The sequence below is a fragment of the Littorina saxatilis genome, unplaced genomic scaffold (assembly GCF_037325665.1).
Source record: "Littorina saxatilis isolate snail1 unplaced genomic scaffold, US_GU_Lsax_2.0 scaffold_702, whole genome shotgun sequence".
Taxonomy (NCBI): Eukaryota; Metazoa; Mollusca; class Gastropoda; order Littorinimorpha; family Littorinidae; genus Littorina; species Littorina saxatilis.
This window is the reverse complement of record NW_027126508.1, coordinates 26,838-51,862: the sequence shown is the minus strand read 5'-3', so window position 1 is coordinate 51,862 and position 25,025 is coordinate 26,838. Positions and strand designations below refer to the sequence as shown.

Sequence of the window (25,025 nt, the reverse complement as noted above, 5' to 3'; positions counted from 1 at the left end):
TCCTGGCCTCTAGGGTCTCCTGGCTTCCAAGGCCTCCTGGCCTCTAAGGCCGCCTGGTCTCCAGGGCCTCCAAGGCCTCCATGGCCTCCTGGCCTCCAAGGCCTCCTGGCCTCTTAGGCCTCCTGGCCTCTAAGGTCTCCTGGCTTCCAAGGCCTCCTGGCCTCTAAGGCCCCCTGGTCTCCAAGGCCTCCAAGGCCTCCGGGCCTCTAAGGCCTCTAAGGTCTCCTGGCTTCCAAGGCCTCCCTGGCCTCCTGGCCTCCAAGGAGATAAAGATTTGTAGGGACCTTCAGGTCTCTTCTTTTGCTCTTCAAGCTTTGAAGCAGCAAAACGGGCTCTACCTAAGCGGACTCAGCTTTTTCAGGCTAGTCCTCAGCTCAGGTTTATCCGGAGAGGTTCTTCCTTTCACAGACGTTTTAGTCTGTGTTTTTTTGGATCATCAGCCGGCATTAGGGCATTCAGGGTTTTTTAGCCTCGGCTGGTTCAACAGCCATTTCTTCCGTTGGTGGTGGTGGTTGTTGTTTGCTCTTTTGAACTCGGTCCTTGTGGGTCTTTCGCCGATTTAGACTCTGTCTTTCTAGCGATCGGACTGGTTCTGGTGTTTCGTCCAAACTCAAGGTTACTTGAGTTGGCCTCGGAAGTTACATTCAGATTTTACTGAGTTTGCATTGGTTTTAGCAATGCATGGTGAGGGGTCATTCTTGTGGCCTATCACTTTTCTCAGCTTTATTGGCTAACCCTCCCCTTTCGGTGGAGGTCTAGTTAATTTCCTGGTTTCTTGGTGCGGGCTTTCAGCCCAGCATCTTTGATGGCAGGTCTACGGGCGTTTCGGCTCTCAGCCTTAGCTCGTGTAATAGTCTCCTGCCTGGCATGAGCGACTACGGTCTCCGTGTCTCTAGAATTTGTGTCTTCCTCTTCTCCCTCATCCTGCCATGAGGCGAGTCGGGTCGACTTCCGGTGGGGTGGGTTGCCTGTTAAGGTCACCCTTCTACCACTTGCATCTATTACGGACTCTTGCCTGTTGTGTTCCGTGTCTGATTCTCGGTTCTGAGGTATCAGACGTGTTTGGTTTTTCAGCCAGACTCAGGAATTTTCTGGGCTCGGTCGGCCGCGAAATTTACTTCGGGCCCTTCTTCTTGAGGACTCTCGTTCAGGGAGTCTTAAGGCTGGTTAGCTTCACAGTTTTCTGTTTTCCTTTCCAGTCTCGTTTCTGTTTTGGGTTTTTGGATTTCCTTTCATTTACCTACAAGCAGACTGCTTTGTGATCACTCTGACTTTAGTCATTTCGGTTAGAGTCTCCGGTCACATCAGGCTTTGGCCACCGCGTTCTCCGCTCTGCTGGCGGCTTACACTTTTCGTAGGCCGCTTCTTCCTCTGTTTTCCTCCCTCTATGCTTCTGCATGGACTGGTAGTGGACTTCTGGTGACCGTCTCTTCTGAGATTTTTCTTTGAGTTTGACTCTGGTTTTTTGTACTCAGACGTCTCTCTCTCTTTCTCGGAAACAGGTCACTCCTCTCTGGAGCTGACCGTTATCTCTCCGGCCTTTCGGGCCTCTCTCCATGCCAAGGCTTTAAACTTTGGCATGATCGTCTTACGGTCCTGGGGAAGGTTGGTGCTTTTCATTTATGATCGGTCAACCTTACGCTTAGGCGTTTCCAGGGTTTTTGGCATTTCCTTCCAATAGTAAGGGGGGGGGGGGGGCAGCTTGTCTGTCCCTCTACTCGGCTCGGGTTATTCAAGGCTTGAGCCCCTTTCTGGGCTGTTTTTTATGGTTCAGGAGATGGGAAGAAGTGCTGAGCACTGCTTGCGGGCTCTCTGATGCTGTCTTTCGCATTTTTTGCATGAGCGGCATTGCGACTGTCTTTTAGGTTGGTTCTCGGTCCTCGTTCTGTCTTTTGGCAGTGGGCCAGTTCCTGGCAAGGGTTTTAGAGTGAGCTAGATGTTTTCTTTCTCACCGGCTCTTTTCCTGATTTTTGGCAGTGGGCCAGTTTTTTGGCGAGAGATTCTCTTTCCCTCCGCCTTGGCGTAGCTATCGGCTATCTTTCCCCTAGGCTCAGCCCGAGCTCTTTTTCCAGGGCCTGGGCCTCCTCCTCGGCCGTTTTACGGTCTGGGAGGTTGGATGATGTCCTGCACACAGCTTGCTGGTGCTCGGCTTTTGTCTTTATCAGTTTAATAGGAAGACATTGCTGCCTTGGGCCTCTTCTTTGGCCGTCTTGCGGTCCCACAGAATGAGCGAAGTTTTGAATACAGCTTATTGGCGATCAGACGATGTATTCATCAGCTTTTTTCTGAGAGACATCGCTTCGCTCTGTAACGATGGATCTAGGTCCCTGCCTGCCTTGGCGGCAGCGGGCCAGTGCATTTCCAGAAATTGATGGTGAGTTTGAACCTTTTTTGATCTTACCCACCTCCTGGTTGGAGTTATCTGCAAATCATGTGATTCGGAGTAAGAATATGTAATTATAATCGAAAATTTTTATCTAAATTTTGATTTGATTAATATACTTACCCGAATCACATGAGTAATTCCCTCCCTCCTGCCCCGCTCGATATTTTAATGTTCTATTAGTCGATTGAAGGGGTATCACGTGACCAGCACCATTGATGACGTAGTGTGCTGCAGGGGACGTAACCCAGGGTGCCAGTCATACTGGTGCAGTCACTTTTTTAGTTGGGGTTGCTCCCCTTATACCTAGACGGGGTAGCTTTTATCATAACCTAAGCATCGAAGTGGGTCAATGCAAATCATGTGATTCGGGTAAGTATATTAATCAAATCAAAATTTAGATAAAAATTTTCGATTTCATATCCATGCCAGTCCGGCGACTGTACTAACTGTTGGGTTTACACTCTTTTGAGGTATGTTTGAAACCGGTTATATTTTCATGTCATGTTGTCGTATGTGAGAAGAGTGACTGTTCTGTGTTTAACGTTATTGTGTAGGCCTAAGCTATTGTGCTACACTGCTTAAACATGTGAGGGTTTTGCGTAACGTTTTCTTGGCTTTACAAAACAGGAATTAACGTGTAAATAATTATATCTGGCTCATGCAGCTTAATATGTTGGACGAGTGAGTATTTTTATTGTGCGAGTGAAAGAAACTAAGGACAAGTTGACTTATGGACTATAAACTTTACAGTGTTCCAACTGGAGGGTTTTCATCGGCGGAGGCTGAACGGAACTGGTGACTGCAGCTTGGTATACATGTCCATGGCCATGGAGAGTGATGCAGAGTTCTACCGTCAGCCGCCGAGACGATCTGGAAGGATGACATTCAAGTGCTACGTCGAGCAACGTTTGCTCGTCGTGAGGATGCACCCTTGTCAGTCGTCTGAAGGACTTACAGCCATACCAACATCTTGAGGGCCGGAAGATGGCAGTAGGGTAACGTACAGTAGAATACCTATTCGTCTTACCTGTTAAGCTGCTTTGTTTGAGCCAAAAGGTGTCTGCGTCTTGGACTGTAGAGTTTCTTGCTGTGTTGTCGACCTAGAGTACTGGTCGAGGCCCGGAAATGATTTTGTGACGTAAAAAGCTTTGTAAATAATAATAATTAGTCTTGGCGGTGTCAAGATCCATTTAACACCAGGTTTTTGCGTGTGTGAGTGCGTGTGCGCTTGTGCCTTGTAAGCTACTGTAGCGGACAACTATTCAGGTTACATTCAAGCCTGTAAACAAACACTAAACTTATAGAGTTGTGTAGAGGCATTTATGATTGTCTAAAAACCGGGCTATACCACTCCATAACAGTGCGTGTGTGTGTACGTGTGTGTGTGTGTGTATGTATGTGTATGTATGTGTGTGTGTGTGTGTGTGTGTGTCTGCGTGTGTCTGTGTGTGTGACTGTTAAGCGAATTGCCAATGTCGGTGCCTGTGCGAAGTATCGAGGGGAAACAAAAAGCTGTGCTGTAATCAAAGTCAGGGGCAACACCATCTAGATCGATACAAAGGCAGGAAAACAAGATTTGACATTTGCTGGCGTACACTGTACTCCTGCCTGCAGTGTCGATAGCATCTTGTGTGCAGCGCTGAAATGAGAGAGAGACTAAGAGAGAGAGAGAGAGAGAGAGAGGGAGAGAGAGAGAGACTAAGAAAGAGAGAAAGAGAGAGTGAGAGACTAAGAGAGAGAGAGAGAGAGAGAGAGAGAGAGAGAAACTAAGAAAGAGAGAGAGAGAGAGACTAAGAAAGAGAGAGAGAGAGACTAAGAAAGAGAGAGAGACAGAGAGAGAGACGTAAGACGTAAGACATTTTATTGATTAAACACAAGGTTCATTTCAACGGGGAGGGGGGGGGGGGTCAGTAATACATTCCGTGTGATTGTATTTATGGACAATCACCCGGTTTTATCTCTTTCTCTCTAACATATACTCACACGAACGCACGCACGTTCTCACTCTCTCTCTCACCCTCTCACTCTCTTTCTCTTAAACCTAAAGACATATCCAGCGCATGGATTAACAACATGGATAGGTGCAACGACAAACAAGTTTGCAGTGCTAACATACATTATCGGCTTTCAATCATGTTCTATTGTTCCACGCCACAAACTCTCTCTCTCTCTCTCTCTCTCTCTCTCTCTCTCTCTCTCTCTCTCTCTCTCTCTCTCTCTCTCTCTCTAACATACAAACATTTCCAGCGCAAAAATCAACAATTTGAATAGGTACAACAACAACACAAGTGTACTACACCAGCATATATTATTTGCAATCAAACCTGCTCTAACATTCAACGGCACAAACTATGTATAACACATCGCCGTCTTCTTCACCTGTTCCACATTGGGTAACTAGTCCAAAAAACTTTTTCTTTTTTGAAAAACACGATATAAGAATCTGGCCACATGCACCACTGAATCCCCTTTATCTACGGACATAACACGAATTATACTGTTCGCATCTTCTCTCTGGTTAGTTTCTCTTAATATTTTGACATCAAGTCTACAATCACAATAACCTTTGCATACAAACAATACATGTTTCTCGTCTTCCACGTCCTCTCTGCACACAGGGCAAATCAAAAGGCCCGGTACAACGTCAGTTCGATAGCGGCATTTGTGAGTGTTTATGGGTGAAATACCAAATCGAAATTGTATGTATGCATCTCGAAAACAGCGGAGCTCAATATGGTCTATATACACTTCAGCGCGAATTTCTTGTTTAACCTTTGCCGGATGCCGCTTTTGACTACACACTCCCGACGATGCGGGTTTGTCTGAACCCATACATTTGAAAGAGGGTTTTTACCGTTTATTCCTCTAACGACGATGCGGGTTTGTCTGAACCCTTACATTTGAAAGAGGGTTTTTACCGTTTATTTCTCTAACGACGGGGTGGGTTCAGGGAAACCCACAGCGCTACTTCAGTGGTTGCATCAAGTTTCTCCCTTCACCGACCTTTTGCAGGGGAGGGAGAGGGGGAGGGAGAGGACCCGGGAGGGAGAGGGCCCGGGAGGGAGAGACTGAGAGAGACTGAGAGACTAACAAAGAGAGAGAGAGAGAGAGAGAGACTAAGAAAGAGAGAGAGAGAGACTAAGAAAGAGGGAGAGACTAAGAAAGAGAGAGAGAGAGACTAAGAAAGAGAGAGAGAGAGAGACTAAGAAAGAGAGAGAGAGAGAGTCTAAGAAAGAGAGTGAGAGACTAAGAAAGAGAGAGAGAGAGACTAAGAAAGAGAGAGAGGGAGACTAAGAAAGAGAGAGAGAGACTAAGAAAGAGAGAGAGACTAAGAAAGAGAGAGAGAGAGACTAAGAAAGAGAGAGAGACTAAGAAAGAGAGAGAGAGACTAAGAAAGAGAGAGAGACTAAGAAAGAGAGAGAGAGAGACTAAGAAAGAGAGAGAGAGAGATACTAAGAAAGAGAGAGAGAGAGAGACTAAGAAAGATAGAGAGAGAGACAAATAAAGAGAGAGAGAGAGACAAATAAAGAGAGAGAGAGAGACTAAGAAAGAGAGAGAGAGACTAAGAAAGAGAGAGAGAGACTAAGAAAGAGAGAGAGAGACAGACTAAGAAAGAGAGAGAGGGAGACTAAGAAAGAGAGAGAGACTAAGAAAGAGAGAGAGAGAGACAAAGAAAGAGAGAGACAAAGAAAGAGAGAGAGAGAGACTAAGAAAGAGAGAGAGAGAGACTAAGAAAGAGAGAGAGAGAGAGACTAAGAAAGAGAGAGAGAGACTAAGAAAGAGAGAGAGAGAGACTAAAAAAGAGAGAGAGAGACTAAGAAAGAGAGAGAGAGAGACTAAGAAAGAGAGAGAGACTAAGAGAGAGAGAGAGAGAAAGACTAAGAAAGAGAGAGAGAGACTAAGAGAGAGAGAGAGACTAAGAAAGAGAGAGAGAGAGACTAAAAAAGAGAGAGACTAAGAGAGAGAAAGAGAGACTAAGAAAGAGAGAGAGACTAAGAGAGAGAGAGAGAGACTAAGAAAGAGAGAGAGAGACTAAGAGAGAGAGAGAGAGACTAAGAAAGAGAGAGAGAGAGACTAAGAAAGAGAGAGAGAGACTAAGAGAGAGAGAGACTAAGAAAGAGAGAGAGACTAAGAAAGAGAGAGAGAGAGAGACTGAGAAAGAGAGACAGAGAGAGAGACTAAGAGACAGAGAGAGAGACTAAGAAAGAGAGAGAGAGAGAGACTAAGAAAGAGAGAGAGAGAGACTAAGAAAGAGCTAGAGAGAGAGAGAGAGAGACTAAGAAAGAGAGAGAGAGACTAAGAAAGAGAGAGAGAGACTAAGAAAGAGAGAGAGAGAGACTAAAAAAGAGAGAGAGAGACTAAGAAAGAGAGAGAGAGAGACTAAGAAAGAGAGAGAGAAAGAGAGACTAAGAGAGAGAGAGAGAGACTAAGAAAGAGAGAGAGAGACTAAGAGAGAGAGAGAGATACTAAGAAAGAGAGAGAGACTAAAAAAAAGAGAGAGAGAGACTAAGAAAGAGAGCGAGAGACTAAGAAAGAGAGAGAGCGAGAGACTAAGAAAGAGAGAGAGAGACTAAGAGAGAGAGAGACTAAGAAAGAGAGAGAGAGACTAAGAAAGAGAGATAGAGACTAAGAAAGAGAGACAGAGACTAAGAGAGAGAGACAGAGAGAGAGACTAAGAGATAGAGACAGAGAGAGAGAGACAGAGAGAGAGAGAGAGAGACAGAGACAGACCGAGACAGACAGAGAGAGAGAGAGACAGAGACAGACAGTCAGATAGACAGACAGTCAGATAGACGGATAGACAGACAGACAGACAGACAGACAGAGCAACTGACAACAGACATACAGACAGAGAGATACGGACAGACAAACAGAGAGACAGACAGTCTCTTGGAGACAAACAGGCAGACAGACACTGTTCCGCCGCTTTGGTAATTATGGGTGTAGCAGAACCCGCGCCGTCGGCAGAGGGATAGTTACAATCACTACTACTCTTTAAAAGTATGGGTATGTGTGAACCCGCGCCATCGGTAGTGTTTATGTAAATTATCATAATCAATTAATTCTGATGTTTTGTCATGTACACACTAAAAATTTGCAGACAGAGAGCAAATTAGGTGTGTGAGAGATACTTAAAATTTCAAAACGATACCTTTAATGGTTCCAGAGTTACAATGATTTTAGTGTGTCTCTGGGTACAGGTGAACCCAGGAAGCACGGCAAAGGTTAAAGAGCGAATAAAATTCAAATCGCTCCGAGTTCATGATGCTGTCGTGCCAGTCTTGCTGGAAGCAATCAAACAATCGTTGTCTGAATACTGCTATAAATCGATTCAAATCGCCTACACCTTGTTGCAGCCAGACATCTCCAAAGCCGTACATGCATAACATTTCTTTCAAATAATGAGACCATGTTTTCTTGCCATAACCCTGTAAATGTTTCATCATGTCATATGCTTTCCTTGGGAGTCTTTCGCTTGGCAAATGTAACACTCTCAGCCAATACTTAATACAGCGAACCGACGAAGTGACATAAAGTGGGTAGCGGCCTAAGTCACCATAAACCATCTTGTTTGGTGTTTGTCGTCCTACACACAAAAACTTCTTGCATGCAAACAAATGGGCTTTCTCAAGAGCTTCAAACCTTTGGAATCCCCACAGCTCAGATCCATACATTAAGATCGGGAGGACCTGTGCGTCATATATTTTAAAAAATACGCTTCTAGGTATGTTGCCTAGCCTCCACAAACATCTTAGGATTTGGCCAGTCCTTATCTTTGCCTTTGAGGCAAGATCGCTGACCATTTGCGTCAATGACAATTTTGTGGTGAAATTTAGCCCCAAGTACTTGTAACTGTTCACAACCTCTATGTCCTCGTTTCCGTACTTCCAGGCTTCATTTGCTGCCAAAAATCCTCCTTTTCTAAAAACGATTACCTTTGTCTTATCCAGGTTGACTGTCATGGAAAACTTATCCGTAAACTGTTTTAACACATCAATCTGTTTCTGTAACCCGGCTGCGCTATGAATAGGATATCAAGAGTACATCGTCGGCAAACAGCAATATGAGAATCTGCATCACGTCAGGTGTTAACTGTATTCCATGTTTACCGTTTTGAAACATTTCAAGTGCCAGTTCATTAATCAGGAATGAAAACAATGTTGGTGAAAGCACAGAACCTTGAGGGACTCCACATGGACAACGGAAAAACTCCGATGGGCCATCGTCGGTGCGAACACAAGACTTCACTCCTTTGTACATACTTTGCAGGATGTTCAACATCTTTCCGCCAACCCCGTGCTTGCGTAATACATTCCATAACATAGTCCTATTGACTGAGTCAAAAGCCTTGCGAAAGTCTACGAAACATATATAGACCTTACCAGATCTTTTAAGAAGGTACCTCTGGACAATAGCATATAGCACAAACATATTGTCCACAGTAGAGTGGTCTTTTCTGAAGCCACCCTGTTCCTCCTCTATTCTACTGTTGTCTTCCGCCCAGTCAGATAAGCGCCTGTTTAGTATGCTGCCAAACAACTTACCTACTATGCTCAGTAACGTAATGCCTCTGTAGTTATCAGGGTTGTTAATGTCTCCACTTTTGTGAATTGGGACAATTATCCCAGAAGACCACGCAGAAGGGTAAACGCCTGTGTCAAAAATTTGGTTAAACAGCTTTACAAGAAACGGCAACAGTTTCGGGCAAGAGTTCTTTAACATTCCAGCACAAACGCCATCGTACCCGGGTGACTTGTTTAATTTCAATTTCTTGATACCAATCTCTATCTCATCAGCCGAGATGGGCTCGTCTAGGTAGTCAATGCCGGGTGTGTCCTCGGTCACTTCAGAGTGGTCGCTAGCCGGGTTGCCTTCACCACCTAAAATGCACCTGAAGTGGTCCAACCATGTCCTACTACTTATCTCTGGTTTTTGGTGCCTGCGCCCGCTGATTGATCGCACTTCGTCCCAGAATAACTTTGAATCACTCGCTTTTGAGACCAATGAGTTCAACTTGTCCTTTTTATATTGTTGCCTTTTGTTTGCCAGCAAGAATCTGTACGCCTGTCTACTCTCTACATATATTGTTCAAAAAAAGAAACGCATAGTTGCTACTTGCCAAATTTGTTTTTTTTTCGAAAAAATTAACAGAAAATCCAATATTTAGATTATTTGTTTGAAATTTGGTATGGACACAGTTGAATGCACACACAGTTTATTTGCATCTTCAAATCAATCAGTCAATCAATACGATTGGGTGCCGAGGCTGTCAAATCAGTAGGGTGTGTGACTGCCTTGAGCAGCAACAACTGCCCGGCACCTTCTGGGCATGGACTGGATCAGATGCCGGATATCTTGCTGTGGGATGGTGTCCCACTCCTCCTGAAGTGCCAGCAATAGATCGCGGTGATTTGCCGGCGCTTCTTCTCGCCTGCGCACACGTCTGTCCAATTCATCCCAGAGGTGTTCTATCGGGTTCATGTCTGGCGACATGGATGGCCAGGGAAGCACCTGGACATGGTGGTCGGTGAGGAACTGGGTGGTGAGTCGTGCTGTGTGCGGGCGAGCGTTGTCCTGCTGGAATATGGCATCCTGGTGAGCCAGAAGAGGAAGGGCGTGTGGGCGCAGAATTTCCTCCACGTATCGCTGGGCAGTTATGCGCCCTTGGACGTGCACCAGGGTGCTCCTTCCAGCGGTATTGATCGCCCCCCACACCATGACGCCTCCACCACCATGAACGGGTGCCTCATCCACACAGTTGGGCGCGTAACGTTCGTTTACTCTCCGGTAGACCCTCCTCCGACCATCATGTCGCTGGAGCAGGAAGTAGGACTCGTCGCTGAACCACACGTGTCTCCAGTGATTCCGAACGGTCCAGCGAAGGTGCTGGTTGCCCCACTGCACTCGGTTCTGGCGATGGCGGCGGGTGAGGACAGCTCCTCTGTGAGGTCTGCGAGCTCTCAAACCAGCTTCATGCAGGCGGTTCCGCACGGTCTGGTCCGATAATCGGTGTGGCCCGGGGAGAGCCTGGACAGAAGATGAGGCCGACAGGAAACGATTCCGGAGGTGGCGGAGCCGTATGAAGCGGTCGTGAGCAGCAGTTGTCGCCCTTGGTCTTCCCGCTCGTGGCAAGTCAGCAACGGAGCCAGTGGCTTGAAACCTGACCCACAGTCTACTGATGGTGCTCTGGGACACGTGGAAGTGCCTGGCGATTGCACTTTGACTTTGGCCTGCTTGTAAACGACCCAATGCAATTTGGCGGTCTTCTCTGCTCAATCGGGCCATCTTTCGTCGCTGAATTGTCGTCTGATTTCTTTGTGGCGAACAATCCGCTTTTATGGGTTTTGGAAGACATGGTGAGAGCTCAATATTCCCCGAGTTTCACGAGATTACACTGAAGCATGACGAGTGGTCATGCCAAATGAGCAATTTTGACATTGTAGCCACTGATAACGCATGCGTCACATGCAGAGTTCACTTGTGGCAATGGACGAAAGGTCGACGACCAGATAAACATTTTCTGCAGTTTGGTGGATATCCTTGTAGCCATATAACTAAATTGACCAAATATTACAAGCTATGCGTTTCTTTTTTTGAACAGTATAAGTGTCTGGTCGATTCTTTCTTCACTTTACTCCTCGAGTGTAAGAGCCTGTACCGTCTGCGCGTTTCTCTCCTGGTTGTCTTGCATTCGGCGTCAAACCATTTACTGTTTCGAGGCCCTATGTACACAGTCCGCTTCATGCACTCCGCGGCCTTGAGCATTCCTCTGTTTAGACAATCTACCGCATCGTCTAACGATATTGCTAACAGTGATGACGCCTGTGAAATATAACTATCAAAAGCGCCATTTCTGATAAATTCCGGAAAAACATATGTCTTTTCATCGTCCCATATAATCTTATCAACATGTTTCGTTTTTTCACGCGTTGGTCTTTTCTTTGCAGGTCCTATTTTCAACTCAACCGGCAAATGTTTACCCTCGAAACGTTCTGCCACTTTTAATTCCATCTGTTTGTCTTTAAGTTCTCTAGAACACACAAAGTAATCAATTGTGCTACATCCTGTGGAACACACATATGTATATTGGCCTTTTTCGTCACCATTGCAAGAGCCATTAAGCACAGTCAGATCAAACCCTGAACACACCTCTAACAACGCACGACCAAAAGGGTTCACAACTGAATCTTCGGATTGTCTGCAATCATACATATCTGTTGCCACGAATTCTTGTGTGTCCGTTTCGTCTGCTTGTAACTTTGTGTTGAGTCTACCTGTTCTAGCATTAAAGTCGCCACAAAGGAGCTACCAGCAAGACATATCATATGTTTCTGCGCATTCCAAAAGATTGTGTTCAATCAACTCGGAAAGAGCCATAGAGAGAGACAGAGAGAGACAGAAGGAGAGAGAGACAGTCAGATAGACAGACAGACAGACAGACAGACAGACAAACAGACAGACAGACAGAGCAACTGACAACAGACATACAGACAGAGAGATACGGACAGACAGACAGAGAGACAGACAGTCTCTTGGAGACAAACAGGCAGACAGACACTGTTCCGCCGCTTTGGTAATTATGGGTGTAGCAGAACCCGCGCCGTCGGCAGAGGGATAGTTACAATCACTACTACTCTTTAAAAGTATGGGTTTGCGTGAACCCGCGCAATCGGTAGTGTGTACGTTAATTAACATAATCAATTAATTTTAATTTTTTGTCATGTACACACTAAAAATTTGCAGACAGAGAGCAAATTAGGTGTGTGAGAGATACTTAAAATTTCAAAACGATACCTTTAATGGTTCCAGAGTTACAATGATTTTAGTGTGTCTCTGGGTACAGGTGAACCCAGGAGGCACGGCAAAGGTTAAAGGATGATGGAAGTGAATTCCAAACTGAAGTACCCGAAAAAGCAAGACTGTTCTTATGCAGGTCAATTCGTGGAATCGGTGGGATCAAGTTGACAGACCTATAGCTGCGGGTGGCTTTATTGAATAATGATGTAATGTAAATCGGCACTTTACCGTAATACAATTTATGCATGAAAATGGCTTTGTTTAACTTGAGATGCTTTTCCAGTGGAAGAAAGTTAAGCATTTTTAATTTCATATATATCTGTTGGGGCATTATTCTTTACGATGAGTTTAGCCGAGCGACGATAGAGAGAGTCTAACTTTTTCAAGTGGACATCACTGCTGCCATCCCAGAGCGTCGAAACATAATTGATGTGAGGCATTACATGAGCATGGTGGAACATTTCCAGAGTCCTTCTGTCCGTAAATTGCTTTAACTTGGATAGGAGGAAAACGTTCTTGGCTACTTTCTTGCAAATATGCTGTAATTGTGCCTGCCACTTGAATTCACAATCAATAATTACCCCTAAAATGCGATGCTGTTGAACTTGTTCAATTGATTGCGTACCAATAGTAAGATTTAGTTTGAGTGGAGAAATCTGGTGTTTTTTTCTGGTTGCAATGACCATACTTTTAGTTTCTATTGGATGGACAAGCATAGCATTGGCACTACACCAGTTATTTACATCGTTTAAAGCTGTTTGAAGGGAGGACTCTATTACTGGAACAGACTTTCCACTTGAATGAAGAGAAGAATCGTCAGCAAAAAAAATCACTTCTTACATTACATGTTAAAGGCACAGTAAGCCTCCCGTACACCATCACAGCTACGGTCAGGCTTTTACACACAGTACAAACACCCTTTCATTTAAACACTCACCGATTGAGAACATCCCAGGTGCCCTCCGTAAAGAGCGAACAATTTTCAAAGAATTTATTTTTGCGTGGTTTATCTTACCCCTGAGCCATCGTGAACCCGTGTGATCCAGTTTCCCTTTTTCACAATGTAGTCGTCAGTTAGTCATTTGAATGCGACTCGATGTGAGCTTATCTACAATAGCACGTTTTTATGCACGAAACAAACGGCTGTGGTTCACAAGAACTCTAGCGATGGCTTTTGACTGTTGAGAGGAACGGCGATATATGCATAAACCGTCGTCTGCTACGACCCTTGCGTGACCCTGCTTCCGGGCTTTTCTTTTTTCAAACTTTCACAACTTCGAATTGTACTGATCTTGTCTTGATGAAAAAAGAATTCTTTTATGATTAAAGAATGTTTGTGTAACAAGCTGTCAATTTATTATTTAGATTTTAAAAGTTAGGTCTAGCGCAAAAACGCACCACGGTCCAAAAACATTCTGATAATCATCGATTCACGGCTATCTATCGCCAGTTTGCATCGATAAAATGAGACCCGAAGGGAAGTAACTCATTTTTGACCTGAGTTCAGGATGGGTCCAAAAAGTGTTCGAGACAATCTGCAAAATTAATTCTTTAAAAATTGCTCGCTCTTTACGTAGGGCACCTAGGATGTTCCCGTTTGGTGAGCGTTCAAATGGAAGGGTGTTTGTACTGTGTGTAAAAGCCTGACAGTATCTGTGATGGTTTACGGGAGGCTTACTGTCCGGGCGTGATTTCCGGTATTGAATATTCATAACAGCCGTCCAGCACCAAAACGAGGCGCCATTGTTGTAGAGGACCAAGTCCACGAAAATAAATTCTTTGAAAATTTCTCACGCTCGACAGAAAGCAGCCAGGATGTTCCCGTTCGGTGAGCGTTCAAATGGAAGTATGCTTGTACTGTATGTAGACGCTCGGGGAGCTCTGTGATGGTTTACGGGAGGCTTACTGTGCCTTTAACGAGCCGCGGAAGAAATCTCGAAGCCAAACCCAAGTCGGAACAGTGTATCCTTCAAAGTGACCATGAAGGTTGAATGCCGTGCGTCCAATGACTTTACGTTCCATGCGTCGGACATGCTCACTGTCCAGCCAACGACTCGAAACCAAACCCAGCTAGGTCTTATTTTAGCGTCATCGCCAGTCGGCGGTGTCCCTTGTAGTTAAGAGGTGTGGGATTTAGTCTAGTTCCTTGAACATCCTCACAGAGCAAAACAGTAACAGCTATTGTGTTTTCAGCGTAAAAAAGGGTCCGATAGTTTGACTCAAACGACACAAGTCAGTATAATGTCGACGAAGCGAATGTCGGGCCCAGTTGCACGATTCAGGTATGAGGTTAGTATCACTGTTTTCTTGAAAAGACTTACTCGTTTTGTAAGCCTCATCTGAGGTAAAATTGGGCTTTAGGCATATTTACACCAAAATACAATTGTACACCATCAGTAGAGCGCGTTGTGAAACACAACATAAATGAACATGTTTCCCTGAGTCGTTACTACTGACAAGGATATCGTTGAAATACGTGGCACCTCATTTTGTTTTTCTAATGCCAGCTTTTCGGTCTGTTCTTTATACAATTATAGCGGACAGAATGTACGACATAAAAACCAGACACAAATAGACACCAGTCCTGCCCCTTTCCATGTAGCTGAGCTCTTAGCCTTGGTGTACTAGTTGACCGCCTTTTTGGACTTTGGAGGTTGGGGATTAGAGGCGGGGGAGAAGTACAGGCTAAGAAACTGTACACACACACACACACACACGTACACGCACGCACCCACGCACGCATCGAACAATAATGTCCTAAAGTCCATTATTCAGGAAAGCATTTTCGCTCTTTGGAAAGGACCGCAACCATTCAAAGCTTCTCTACCTTGCGACTTGGTTAGTAGGCCCCTAATTCAGAAATTCTGATCCCCTCCCCCCCCCCTACACGTTACCACACACCCACACACCCCTCCCTCCCGTTCCCTCCGGATCCCCCTCCCCACACCCCACCCTATACCTTTGACTGAGCTCACTCCGCCATCTTCTTGTTAAAAACGTTGTACTTCTTAAACTAGTAGACGATTCGGTCAGTGAAATCGTCAGAGAGAATGTAGTTTTGATGGGAAATTAAGCTGGGGTAGTCCCTGAACCTTGAAAAGCGGTGGATCCCTCGGGTCACGTCGAAAACCACGCCGAGAAGATCGAAACACGCTACACGGCATCGCAGTGTAAACACCGCCGCCATCTTGGATAACGCGGCGGGCGGTGGGCGACATAAATACCAAAGCCGCTCGCCGAGTGCTTCGCGAGCGCTTTCCTGCACTGCCCAAAGAAACGGGTTTTTGTCATTCGCACTGCGAGCGACCCGTGGCGAACCGCTCTGGGCAACTCGTCTAGGACGGACTCAACACACCTGTTAATCATTGTCGATGCAAGGTGAAGGACAAAGGGGAACGCTGTCCCAAAACACGCAGTACTACGTATCAACGCAGAATATAATGCGGAATGTTCTCGTCAACAATTCTTGGTCCTACACCGCTGAAGTCGGCAGGTAGGGTATGTGTAGTGTGTGTGTGTGTGTCGCAGTGTGTGTGTGTGTGTGTGTTTGTGTGTGTGTGTGTGTCTGTCTGTGTCTGTGTCTGTGTGTGAAGGGTGTGTTTGTCTGTCTGTCTGTCTGTCCGCTGTCTGTATATGCGCGTGTCACGTGTCCGACTGATGCGTCTATGGCGGACAGAACTTCAGAGACTGACAGAGCGAGTCGTTGTTGTTGTTGGTTAATGTTTGTCTGTTTGTTGTTGTTGGTGGTGGTGGTGGTGTCGTTGTTGTTGTTGTAGCTAGGCTATGGTTACGTTGTCGTTTCAGTCGTGTTCCTGCTATTTTTATTTCTTTTCTGATACTGTGCTAAATGAGTTTGGTATAATAATAATCATTGAATGTGCTGTCCCGGTGAAAAACCCATCGCCAGACAGGCTTACTGAACTTAAAATGTTCTAAACAGATACAGCCCTTACATGGCGTGTTAATGTGTTTGCGTGTTTTGGTGTTGGTGACTTGTATTATGTATGTGAGTGAGTGCGTTGTGCACTCTTCGCCGGGTTTATGAGAGAACGTTTTGCGTTCACACACACACACACACACACACACACACACACACACACACACACACACACGTTCGTACACACGTATACGTATGCACGTACGCATACATACACATACGCACCCACACTCACACACTCACCGTGACGCACACACACACACACACACACACACACACACACACACACACTTGACAACGACACATATCACAGTGACACATGCATTTTACTGCGTTGTATGCGGATGCACAGGCGCTCGACGTTAGGTAGTTAATTATTCGTACGTGTTTCACCTGTCAATCGCGTGCGTGTGCGTGTGTGTGTGTGTGTGTGTGTGTGTGTGTGTGTCTGTTTGTAGTTCTCTTCATGAAATTAATGTTAAACTGAAATGAGATTATTACTGGATTATATCTTATTACTTAATATTGATATATTTTGTTCATCTTTAAACAAAGTTTTTTCCTTTTTCTGTTTTCTGTTTTGCAGAACAGAGGACAAGCACTGAACGTGTTCTGCACGTTATAAACTGACAGGATCTATCCAGCAGCTGAAGCTCATAGCAGCACAATAGCCGGTTTACCTCTGTTTCCAAAACTAGAAAATAAAGTTCAAAATGGCGCCGGTCGTGAAGATTATGGTCAAGTGGGGCACATTCAACAAGCAAATTACGCTTACTGAACAACAACAATCTTTCCTTGAGAAAGATGACCATCTTGTCATTTTACATGGACCGCCAGGAACCGGAAAGACCAGCTTGCTGATGCTGAGAGGGCTAAAGTGGTTGAAAGCTGGAAAAGACGTGATTGTTTTCGCTCGTGGTGACTACAGTATTCCCTCCTCAAGGCTCATTTATCTTCAGCTGTCTGAGGTAGTATTTAAACTGTGTGCGTGCGATTGTATGTGCCACGGTGTGTGTCATGTGTATGTGTGTGTGTGTGTGTGTGTGTCTGTGTGTGTGTGTGTGTGTGTGTGTGTGTATGTGTGTGTGTATGTGTTTGTGTGTGCGTGTGTGTATGTGTGTGTGTGTGTGTGTGTGTGTGTGTGTGTCACGTGTGTGTGTTCAGTTATCAGGCAATTGTACGCGGAAGGAAGTGATATAATGTGACGCTTAAGGAACAGTTTAAACAAGAATTAACATTTTGAATGCTAAAACATTGCATGTCATTTTTTTTCCGAATAGAGACTCACCTCACGGGTCACTTTCTACAGAGGAGCAGACGTGGGTCACGGTATTGTTTGAAAGGGTCATCAGCATTCTGAACTCAATTATTTACATTTCATTTCTATTTTTCAGGCAAGAGAGGCTTCTCAAGGGTCACTTTCTCCCGATGACCAGACGTGGGGGCGGGTGGTGTACGAACGGGTCAACATTCTGAACGCCGCCACGCTGGACAGTGCTATGCAGGCAGTGAAGAAACAGGGGGACAAAGACGTGCATCTCATCATGGATAACATCATTGCTGAGGGAGTGTGAGTGTGAACAAGTCGTTCGGCGGGGTTGTTTTGTGTAAGCCGCGTGTGTGTGGCTGGGGGTGGGAGAGTATGTGTGTGTATATATATGTGTGTGTGTGTGCGTGTGTGTTAGTGTGTGTGTGTGTGTGTGTGTGTGTTAGTGTGTGTATGTGTTAGTGTGTGTGTGTGTGTTCGCGCGCGCGTGTGTGTGTGTGTGTGCGTGTGTGTGTGTGTGCGTGCGTGCGTGCGTGTGTGTGTGTGTGTGTGTGTGTGTGTGTGTGTTTGTGTGTGGGGAAAACAAATCCCAAAACAGACAGACTGCCAACGTTGCTAAATTCAGAATAAAATAACAAGAGTGGTATGTGACAGAACAAAAGGTACATTCACTGTACCGCGATCCATCGGTCTTTAAAGTAGACAGACAGAAGAAACAAACTCATGCTACAGATAATAAACTTATCTGAGAAATTGACATGTCCAAGAAACTCGCTCAGAATAATAAATGAATGAATGAATTAATGAATTAATTAATCTACCAATCAAGCAATCAATCAACTGACCAACCATGCGCGTGCTTACTTACTCCATCTAGTAGACAATTAGCGTGTTTATCCTGCGCCAAAGGAAGACTTGTGCACCAAAGGGACTTTTGTAGAACTATTTTTTCTGGCACAAGTTGCTCACCATACTTACTTCTCTCCTTGCCCAGGAGCTATTACCAGGAGCTGCAGCAGGAGTTCCTGACCAAACTGAAGGATCAAATCCCTGGCCTGCATCTATGGGGCGCCGATTGGGTCACCACTGTGCCCGACGGTTACACGCGTCACATCTTGAATGAACCAATCAGGTTGGTCTAGGTTCTCAAACTTTCTTGAGGGTTCCTTCCTGTCCGTTGTTAACAATCATGTACGCTATCACAGAACTGTCCTTGGTTCTGCATGGAACAACAGACTCAAAGTGACAAACTTTGACGCACACCAGAAACCATCCATCAATCAATCAATCAATCATTCATTCAATCAATCAATCCATTCCTTTATCCCTCCATCTATCAATCTATCCCTCCATCCATCCGGCATATCCATCAATCCATCCATCCCTCCCTCCCTCCATCAATCCATTCATCCAGATCAATCCATCCATTCATTTATCCATCCATACATCCATCAATCAGTCCATCAATCGATCAACTGACAAATCACTCGCTCACGTGCTCAATCCATCAAGTTATCAGTTAACTTGATTTGACCTGCACCCAAGTGAGACTTGAGCCCCAAGGGCCAGGTAGCTCAGTGGGTAAAGCACTGGACTTGTGTTCCGTGGGTCGCTGGTTCGAATCCGGGCCGGGCCGGACACGGGTCATGTTTATGTGCAGACTCAGAGACAGTACCCATGTTCCACCCCCGTGTCACCACTGTGGCACTAAAAAGACCTCGGTCATTCTGCCGTAAGTGCAGGTGGCTGATTACACCCAGGCTAAACACGCACACACCTGGGTAGCGCGACTCTGCTAGCTTTTCCACTGGGAGCTCGAGGAAGCGACCCAAATCTCCTAGCAATGGGACAATAAAGAAATGAAAATGAAGAAAATGAAAATGAAGAAAATATAAATGAAAATGAAGAAAATGAAAATGAAAATGTAAAGAGCCTAGAGCCATAGGTAAGGCACTTAAAAATGTCCAGTTAGTATTACTATTATTATAAGAAAATGAAAATGAAGAAAATGGAAATATAAAAGTAGGTACGTATATCTTTTTTCTGACATAGAAGATTGTGAACACTTTGAATAAAAGACAATAAAGGAATGAAAATGAAGACCATGAAAATGAAGACCATGAAAATGAAGACCATGAAAATGAAGACCATGAAAATGAAGACCATGAAAATGAAGACAATGAAAATGAAGACAATGAAAACGAAACACTATGTGCAGGTACCACAAAGGACTGGTGTACGACGTGAACTTCTCCGTCCTTGAGCTGTGCCAGGTGGGGGTGTGGCCGGAGACCCACAGGTACAGCCGTTACACGATCTCCCCCGAACTGTGCAAGCTGCCCGAGGGCCCCAAGGTCGTGCACGTGAACCACAAGGGCAAAGGGCAGCAGGACAAGTGGCCCGTTGACAGCGAGGAATGCGGTCACAGGGTTGCAGAGCTGCTGAGGAGTATCGGTGTTGGTGGAGGTAATATGTGACCCTCCACCACGGAATGAGTCGCATGTCACCTTTGCATGATTTTTATATGTTTACACGTTCTTAAAGAGGTTTTTTATGCTTTATCCAGTGGTGAAAACCGTTTTAGATAAGAGCAATAACTTTTCGAGTTATAAGGCTGTGAATAAGGTGATCCTCACACTGATACCAGACAACCCCCGGACATAAATTATATTTGGCCTAGCGCAAAACCCCGCGAGGTGACATCCGACTCATTCTGCCGTGGTGGAGGGTCACATATATTTATGTTATGTTTTTATTCCATTTAACATGATACAATAATTAAACGAAACAAACAATAGGGACACGAACTCAAGCGATCGCTTAAACTACGTGCCCAAAATATTTATGTTAATCATGTACAGTGGAACCCTCCCCCCCCCCCCCCCCTTTAAGACCCCCTAATTTAAGTTTCCCTCCCTTCTATGACCCTGTTTTTCCAGACTTTCTGTTCATAACCTCTTTAATTTGACACCGCCCCTTCTTTTTAAGGAAACCGGCACGGTGGCCTAGTGGTAAGGCGTCCGCCCCGTGATCGGGAGGTCGTGGGTTCGAACCCCGGCCGGGTCATACCTAAGACTTTCAAATTGGCAATCTATAGTGGCTGCTCCGCCTGGCGTCTGGCATTATGGGGTTAGTGCTAGGACTGGTTGGTCCGGTGTCAGAATAATGTGACTGGGTGAGACATGAAGCCTGTGCTGCGACTTCTGTCTTGTGTGTGGCGCACGTTATATGTCAAAGCAGCACCGCCCTGATATGGCCCTTCGTGGTCGGCTGGGCGTTAAGCAAACAAACAAACAAACAAAATCCTTTTTAAGGCCTGATTTTCTCAGGCTTGTGAAGGTCTCAAAAGCGGTGTTCCACCATAGAAATACAGTCACATAAAGGACAGCAAGACGAGTGGTGACAATTACGGGTTCGACTGAATCCAGGCCGGGACGGACACGGGTCAACTTGATGTGCAGACACAGCGACGGTATCCATGTCCACTACCCGGGTCACAACAGTGGCAAGTACAAGACCTCGGTCATTCTGCCATGAGTGCAGGTGGCTCATTACACCTTTTTTTTCTTCTTTGTATTAAACACACACACACACGCACACACACACACACACACACACACACACACACACACACACACACATACACACACACACACACCTGGGTAGTGCGACTCTCAGTGTTGCTGTTAACTTTGCCTTGAAAGGAAACGATCCCAGCAATGGGTCAATAAAATAAAATCTCACATCCTCCATATAATCACAGATGGTAAAGCCAGCCCTGCTGCCTCACACACAACAGAAGAGACAAGCTCCGGGAGCTACGACTACCGTGACGTGCTGGTGATCACGAGAAGCGCCGTGGACAAAAACAGCCCGCCTGCTTTCGCACGTGGACTCGAGGCATCCGGCATCCCCACCAACGTCTTCGGACGTTCTGGGTCCGACGGCACGCTGGAGGACTCCTTTGATGACACGATTCTTGGCAAGGAGGACAAGGTGAGCGTATTGGATGGATGTTTTATTGTACTAATCAATGAACTGAGGAACAGGAGGAGGACGAGAAGGAGGGGAAAGGAGAGTGGGGTGGGGATGGGGTATAACGATGATCGTACGGGCCATTTATAGAAGATAAATCAAAAGAGCGTTTGCTTACTAAACCAAAGACTAACGTCAAAAAGATGTAGCAATATAATGTGTTCTTACTTTAATTTATGATCTTCTTGCTCAAACCTCACGTGACAGCAACGAACTATCATTCTATTTGCATCAACATCAACAAAGGACGAGAGATGCGACTGAGATAGCCGTACACTACCTTGTATACGCCCACCACCCCCCCCCCCCCCTATACTATAGGTACTATACCCTTTGCAGGAGCGGTTCCTTTGCCAGAATAACGATCTTCTGGTCGCTTGGCATGTAAGTGTTCAAAGGATGCATTATTTCACAAAACGTTCCCCTCTCTCACTCTCACACACTCACACACGCACGCACAGTACGCGCGCGCACACATACACACACACACACACACACACACACACACACACACACACACACACACACACATACATATACATTCACAAACACACACACACACACACACACACACACACACACACAAGGCCCGAATTCTGTAAGCAAACCACGAAGGAAATCTTTTTGCTTTATTGTCTGTTAACAAGTTTATAACTTCAAAAGATAATGCTAACTGGAAAAGATTAATCCAGGTCTGCTGTTAACAAACCCATATCAGCATTTTAAGCGAATAAACAAATATCGCAATCAAGTGTAAAATGATAAGTCACGTTTGTTTCTGAAACTGACAGATTATTTGTTGTGAGTTTGTCACCCAATGCGGGGGGAACATGTGTAGCCTAAACAATTTAAAAAACAAAACACAGCAGACTGAATCTTTTTTATTTTCCTTATTTCCCTAATGATCGAAAATGGGGGGTTAGCGTTTACTATAGGTACTGTACCCTGTGCGCAGAATTTGACCAAAAGTAAGGGGTGGGCGTTTACTCGATATTGGGCGTATACAAGGTAGTTTACGGTATTATCTTCTCTTCCTCTTGTCGATCACATACTGTTAGACCGGACAGTTATGACGGGCGCAGTGGTGTGGTGGTAAGACGTCGGCCTTCGAATCCCGTTCGCTGCCGCCTGGTGGGTTAAGAGTGGAGATTTTTCTGATCTCCCAGGTCAACTTATGTGCTGACCTGCTAGTGACTTTACCCCCTTCGTGTGTACACGCAGCACAAGACCAAGTGCGCACGGAAAAGATCATGTGATCCATGTCAGAGTTCGGTGGGTTATAGAAACACGAAAATACCCAGCATACCTCCCCCGAAATCGGCGTATGCTGCCTGAATGGCAGGGTAAAAAACTGTCATACACGTAAAAAATCTACTCGTGCTAAAAACATGAGTGAACGTGGGAGTCTAAGCCCATGAACGAAGAAGAAGAAGAAGAAGATCACATACTGATAGACCGGACAGCAAGACAAATGATAGTGTCTGCTCCAGGTCCTCCTGTCCTCTGGTAATGCTGGCAACGGAAGGGGACTGCAGGCTTTTTAAGATAAGGCATCTCAGGAGGATGTATATATAACTTGTATCCTTCCTCTTTTTCTCCCACCCCAGGTGACGGTGATGAACTTCAAAGCCGCCATGGGGTTGGACAGAAAAGTGGTCGTCTGTCTCATCGGCGTGGTGGGTCAGGACGAAGCCTACGAGCTGCCCAAGCCAGAGAAGAAGAAGAGGGGAGAGCACCACTACCCCGTCACCATGATGTTCTCGCGAGACGTCGCTCCGGGCGTGCAAGTTACCCAGAGCGTGACCATGACCGGGAAGCCTCTGCCCAAGAAGGAGCGTAAGGCTCAGGAGAGTGTGCTGAAGAACCAGATGGAGATTAAGCAGAGACTGTCCATCTACTCGAGGTGTACGGACAGGCTGATTGTCGTCCACATGCCTCCTGGCTTTGAGGCGGGTCCGCACGGTCCGTATAATGGTGCTGGGGGTGGGCAGTCTAAGAAATGTGTGATTCTGTAAAGAATCAGCCAGAGGAGACAGCGCTACAAAAGAAGCGTTACGGCCCCAGAGAGGACTTGGAGAGGACAGCACGTTTCGTCCGGCCTGCAGTCCGGACTGACCATCTAACAGCGAACGACAAGAAGACAAGAAGAACTAAAGAAACTGAGCGACGTCTTAACTCTTACGGGTTTACGGTATTACATGCTTAAAAAGTTAGGGTATGGCCCGAAAATCTTAAGTTTCTTGCTGATTTCTTCAGGTAATGATAACATGCCAGTTGTACATTTGGTACGTAACTTCTACCAGTACACTCTTAACTGCATGAAGTGTAGTGTTTTTTTTTTAAACAATTCCTGTAACCTGTTTTGAACACCGTACATGATTCTACAGGCAAGAGTAGCACGCATGGTAACACTAGTGTTCATTTTAACAGTGTTAAATTAGTGTTCATTTTAACAGTGCTAAATTAGTGTTCATTTTAACAGTGTTAAATTAGTGTTCATTTTAACAGTGTTAAATTAGTGTTCATTTCAACAGTGCTAAATTAGTGTTCATTTCAACAGTGTTAAATTAGTGTTCATTTCAACAGTGTTAAATCAGTGTTCATTTCAACAGTGTTAAATTAGTGTTTATTTTAACAGTGTTAAATTAGTGTTCATTTTAACAGTGTTCAATGAGTGTTCATTTTAACAGTGTTAAATGAGTGTTCATTTCAACAGTGTTAAATTAGTGTTCATTTTAACAGTGTTAAATTAGTGTTCATTTCAACAGTGTTAAATTAGTGTTCATTTTAACAGTGTTAAATGAGTGTTCATTTTAACAGTGTTAAATGAGTGTTCATTTTAACAGTGTTAAATTAGTGTTTACCATGTGTGCTTCGTTTGCCAGTCACTACATGTATGTCCTAGGTCACACGCTGTGTTCAAAACTAGTTACAGAAAGTGTGCACTATGAACTGGCATCGCCCCAGGTGTCCACGTCATGAAAAATCCATGTCATTTTCAGTCCATGCAATGTCACAAGCCACCATACATTATTTCGCGAAAACCGTGCGCGATAAAGAACAAAGTCATCAAGGATCGGATCAACCTGACCTCAGGTCAAAATGAGTTCGGCTCATTGTATCCGTGACAGGATGCCTTGGTTTTGCTTGTCTGGCGAGGAAATCGATTTCTTACATATTTAGATCTTTTCGTAATGTGTTATGGATATAAGCAGACTCGCGATCGTCAATAATGATTTTTCATGGTGTTGTGTACGTAATGTTTAAATTACAAAGGAATTGATATGTAAGACAGTTTCAAGCGAGCTATTTTTCGCGGCTGTATTTACTGTGCAAACAACTCTAAATATGGCAAAAGTGTCACGTGATAATCAACCGTTTGGTTTCGGCGCTCGCTGGAGCAGACGATTTTTTGACAGTGATGCAACCATATATTACGGTCTCCTTCCGGCAGCAGTCCCAAAATTTCGACTTGTTTTGACCTTAGAACGATGTCTTTATCATAACTGTGAAGAACAGAACGGAGATCACTGTCGAAGTCGGCCAATCTGCAATAATTTTCGTCTCGCGAACACTGCTCACAAACAAGAAATGGGAGATAA

The 25,025-nt window shown here is 45.1% G+C and overlaps 1 protein-coding gene across 1 annotated transcript; it reads left to right on the top strand.

The window, feature by feature from the left end:
- The first annotated feature begins 16,734 nt into the window (after positions 1–16,734).
- Positions 16,735–24,577, top strand: LOC138954948 (uncharacterized). The gene is made up of 6 exons (XM_070326685.1): positions 16,735–17,089; positions 17,516–17,691; positions 18,383–18,520; positions 19,607–19,854; positions 21,152–21,384; positions 23,031–24,577. The coding sequence occupies exons 1-6, from the start codon at positions 16,835–16,837 to the stop codon at positions 23,436–23,438; spliced, it is 1,458 nt and encodes a 485-aa protein (XP_070182786.1). The 5' UTR covers positions 16,735–16,834; the 3' UTR covers positions 23,439–24,577.
- The last annotated feature ends 448 nt before the right edge of the window (positions 24,578–25,025 follow it).

Coding starts and splice junctions, on each gene's coding strand:
- LOC138954948 (XM_070326685.1), top strand. CDS start 16,835: ATGGCGCCGGTCGTGAAGATTATGGTCAAGTGGGGCACATTCAACAAG. Junction 17,692..18,382: donor AACATCATTGCTGAGGGAGT/GTGAGTGTGAAC, acceptor CTCCTTGCCCAG/GAGCTATTACCAGGAGCTGC. Junction 19,855..21,151: donor GAGTATCGGTGTTGGTGGAG/GTAATATGTGAC, acceptor ATATAATCACAG/ATGGTAAAGCCAGCCCTGCT.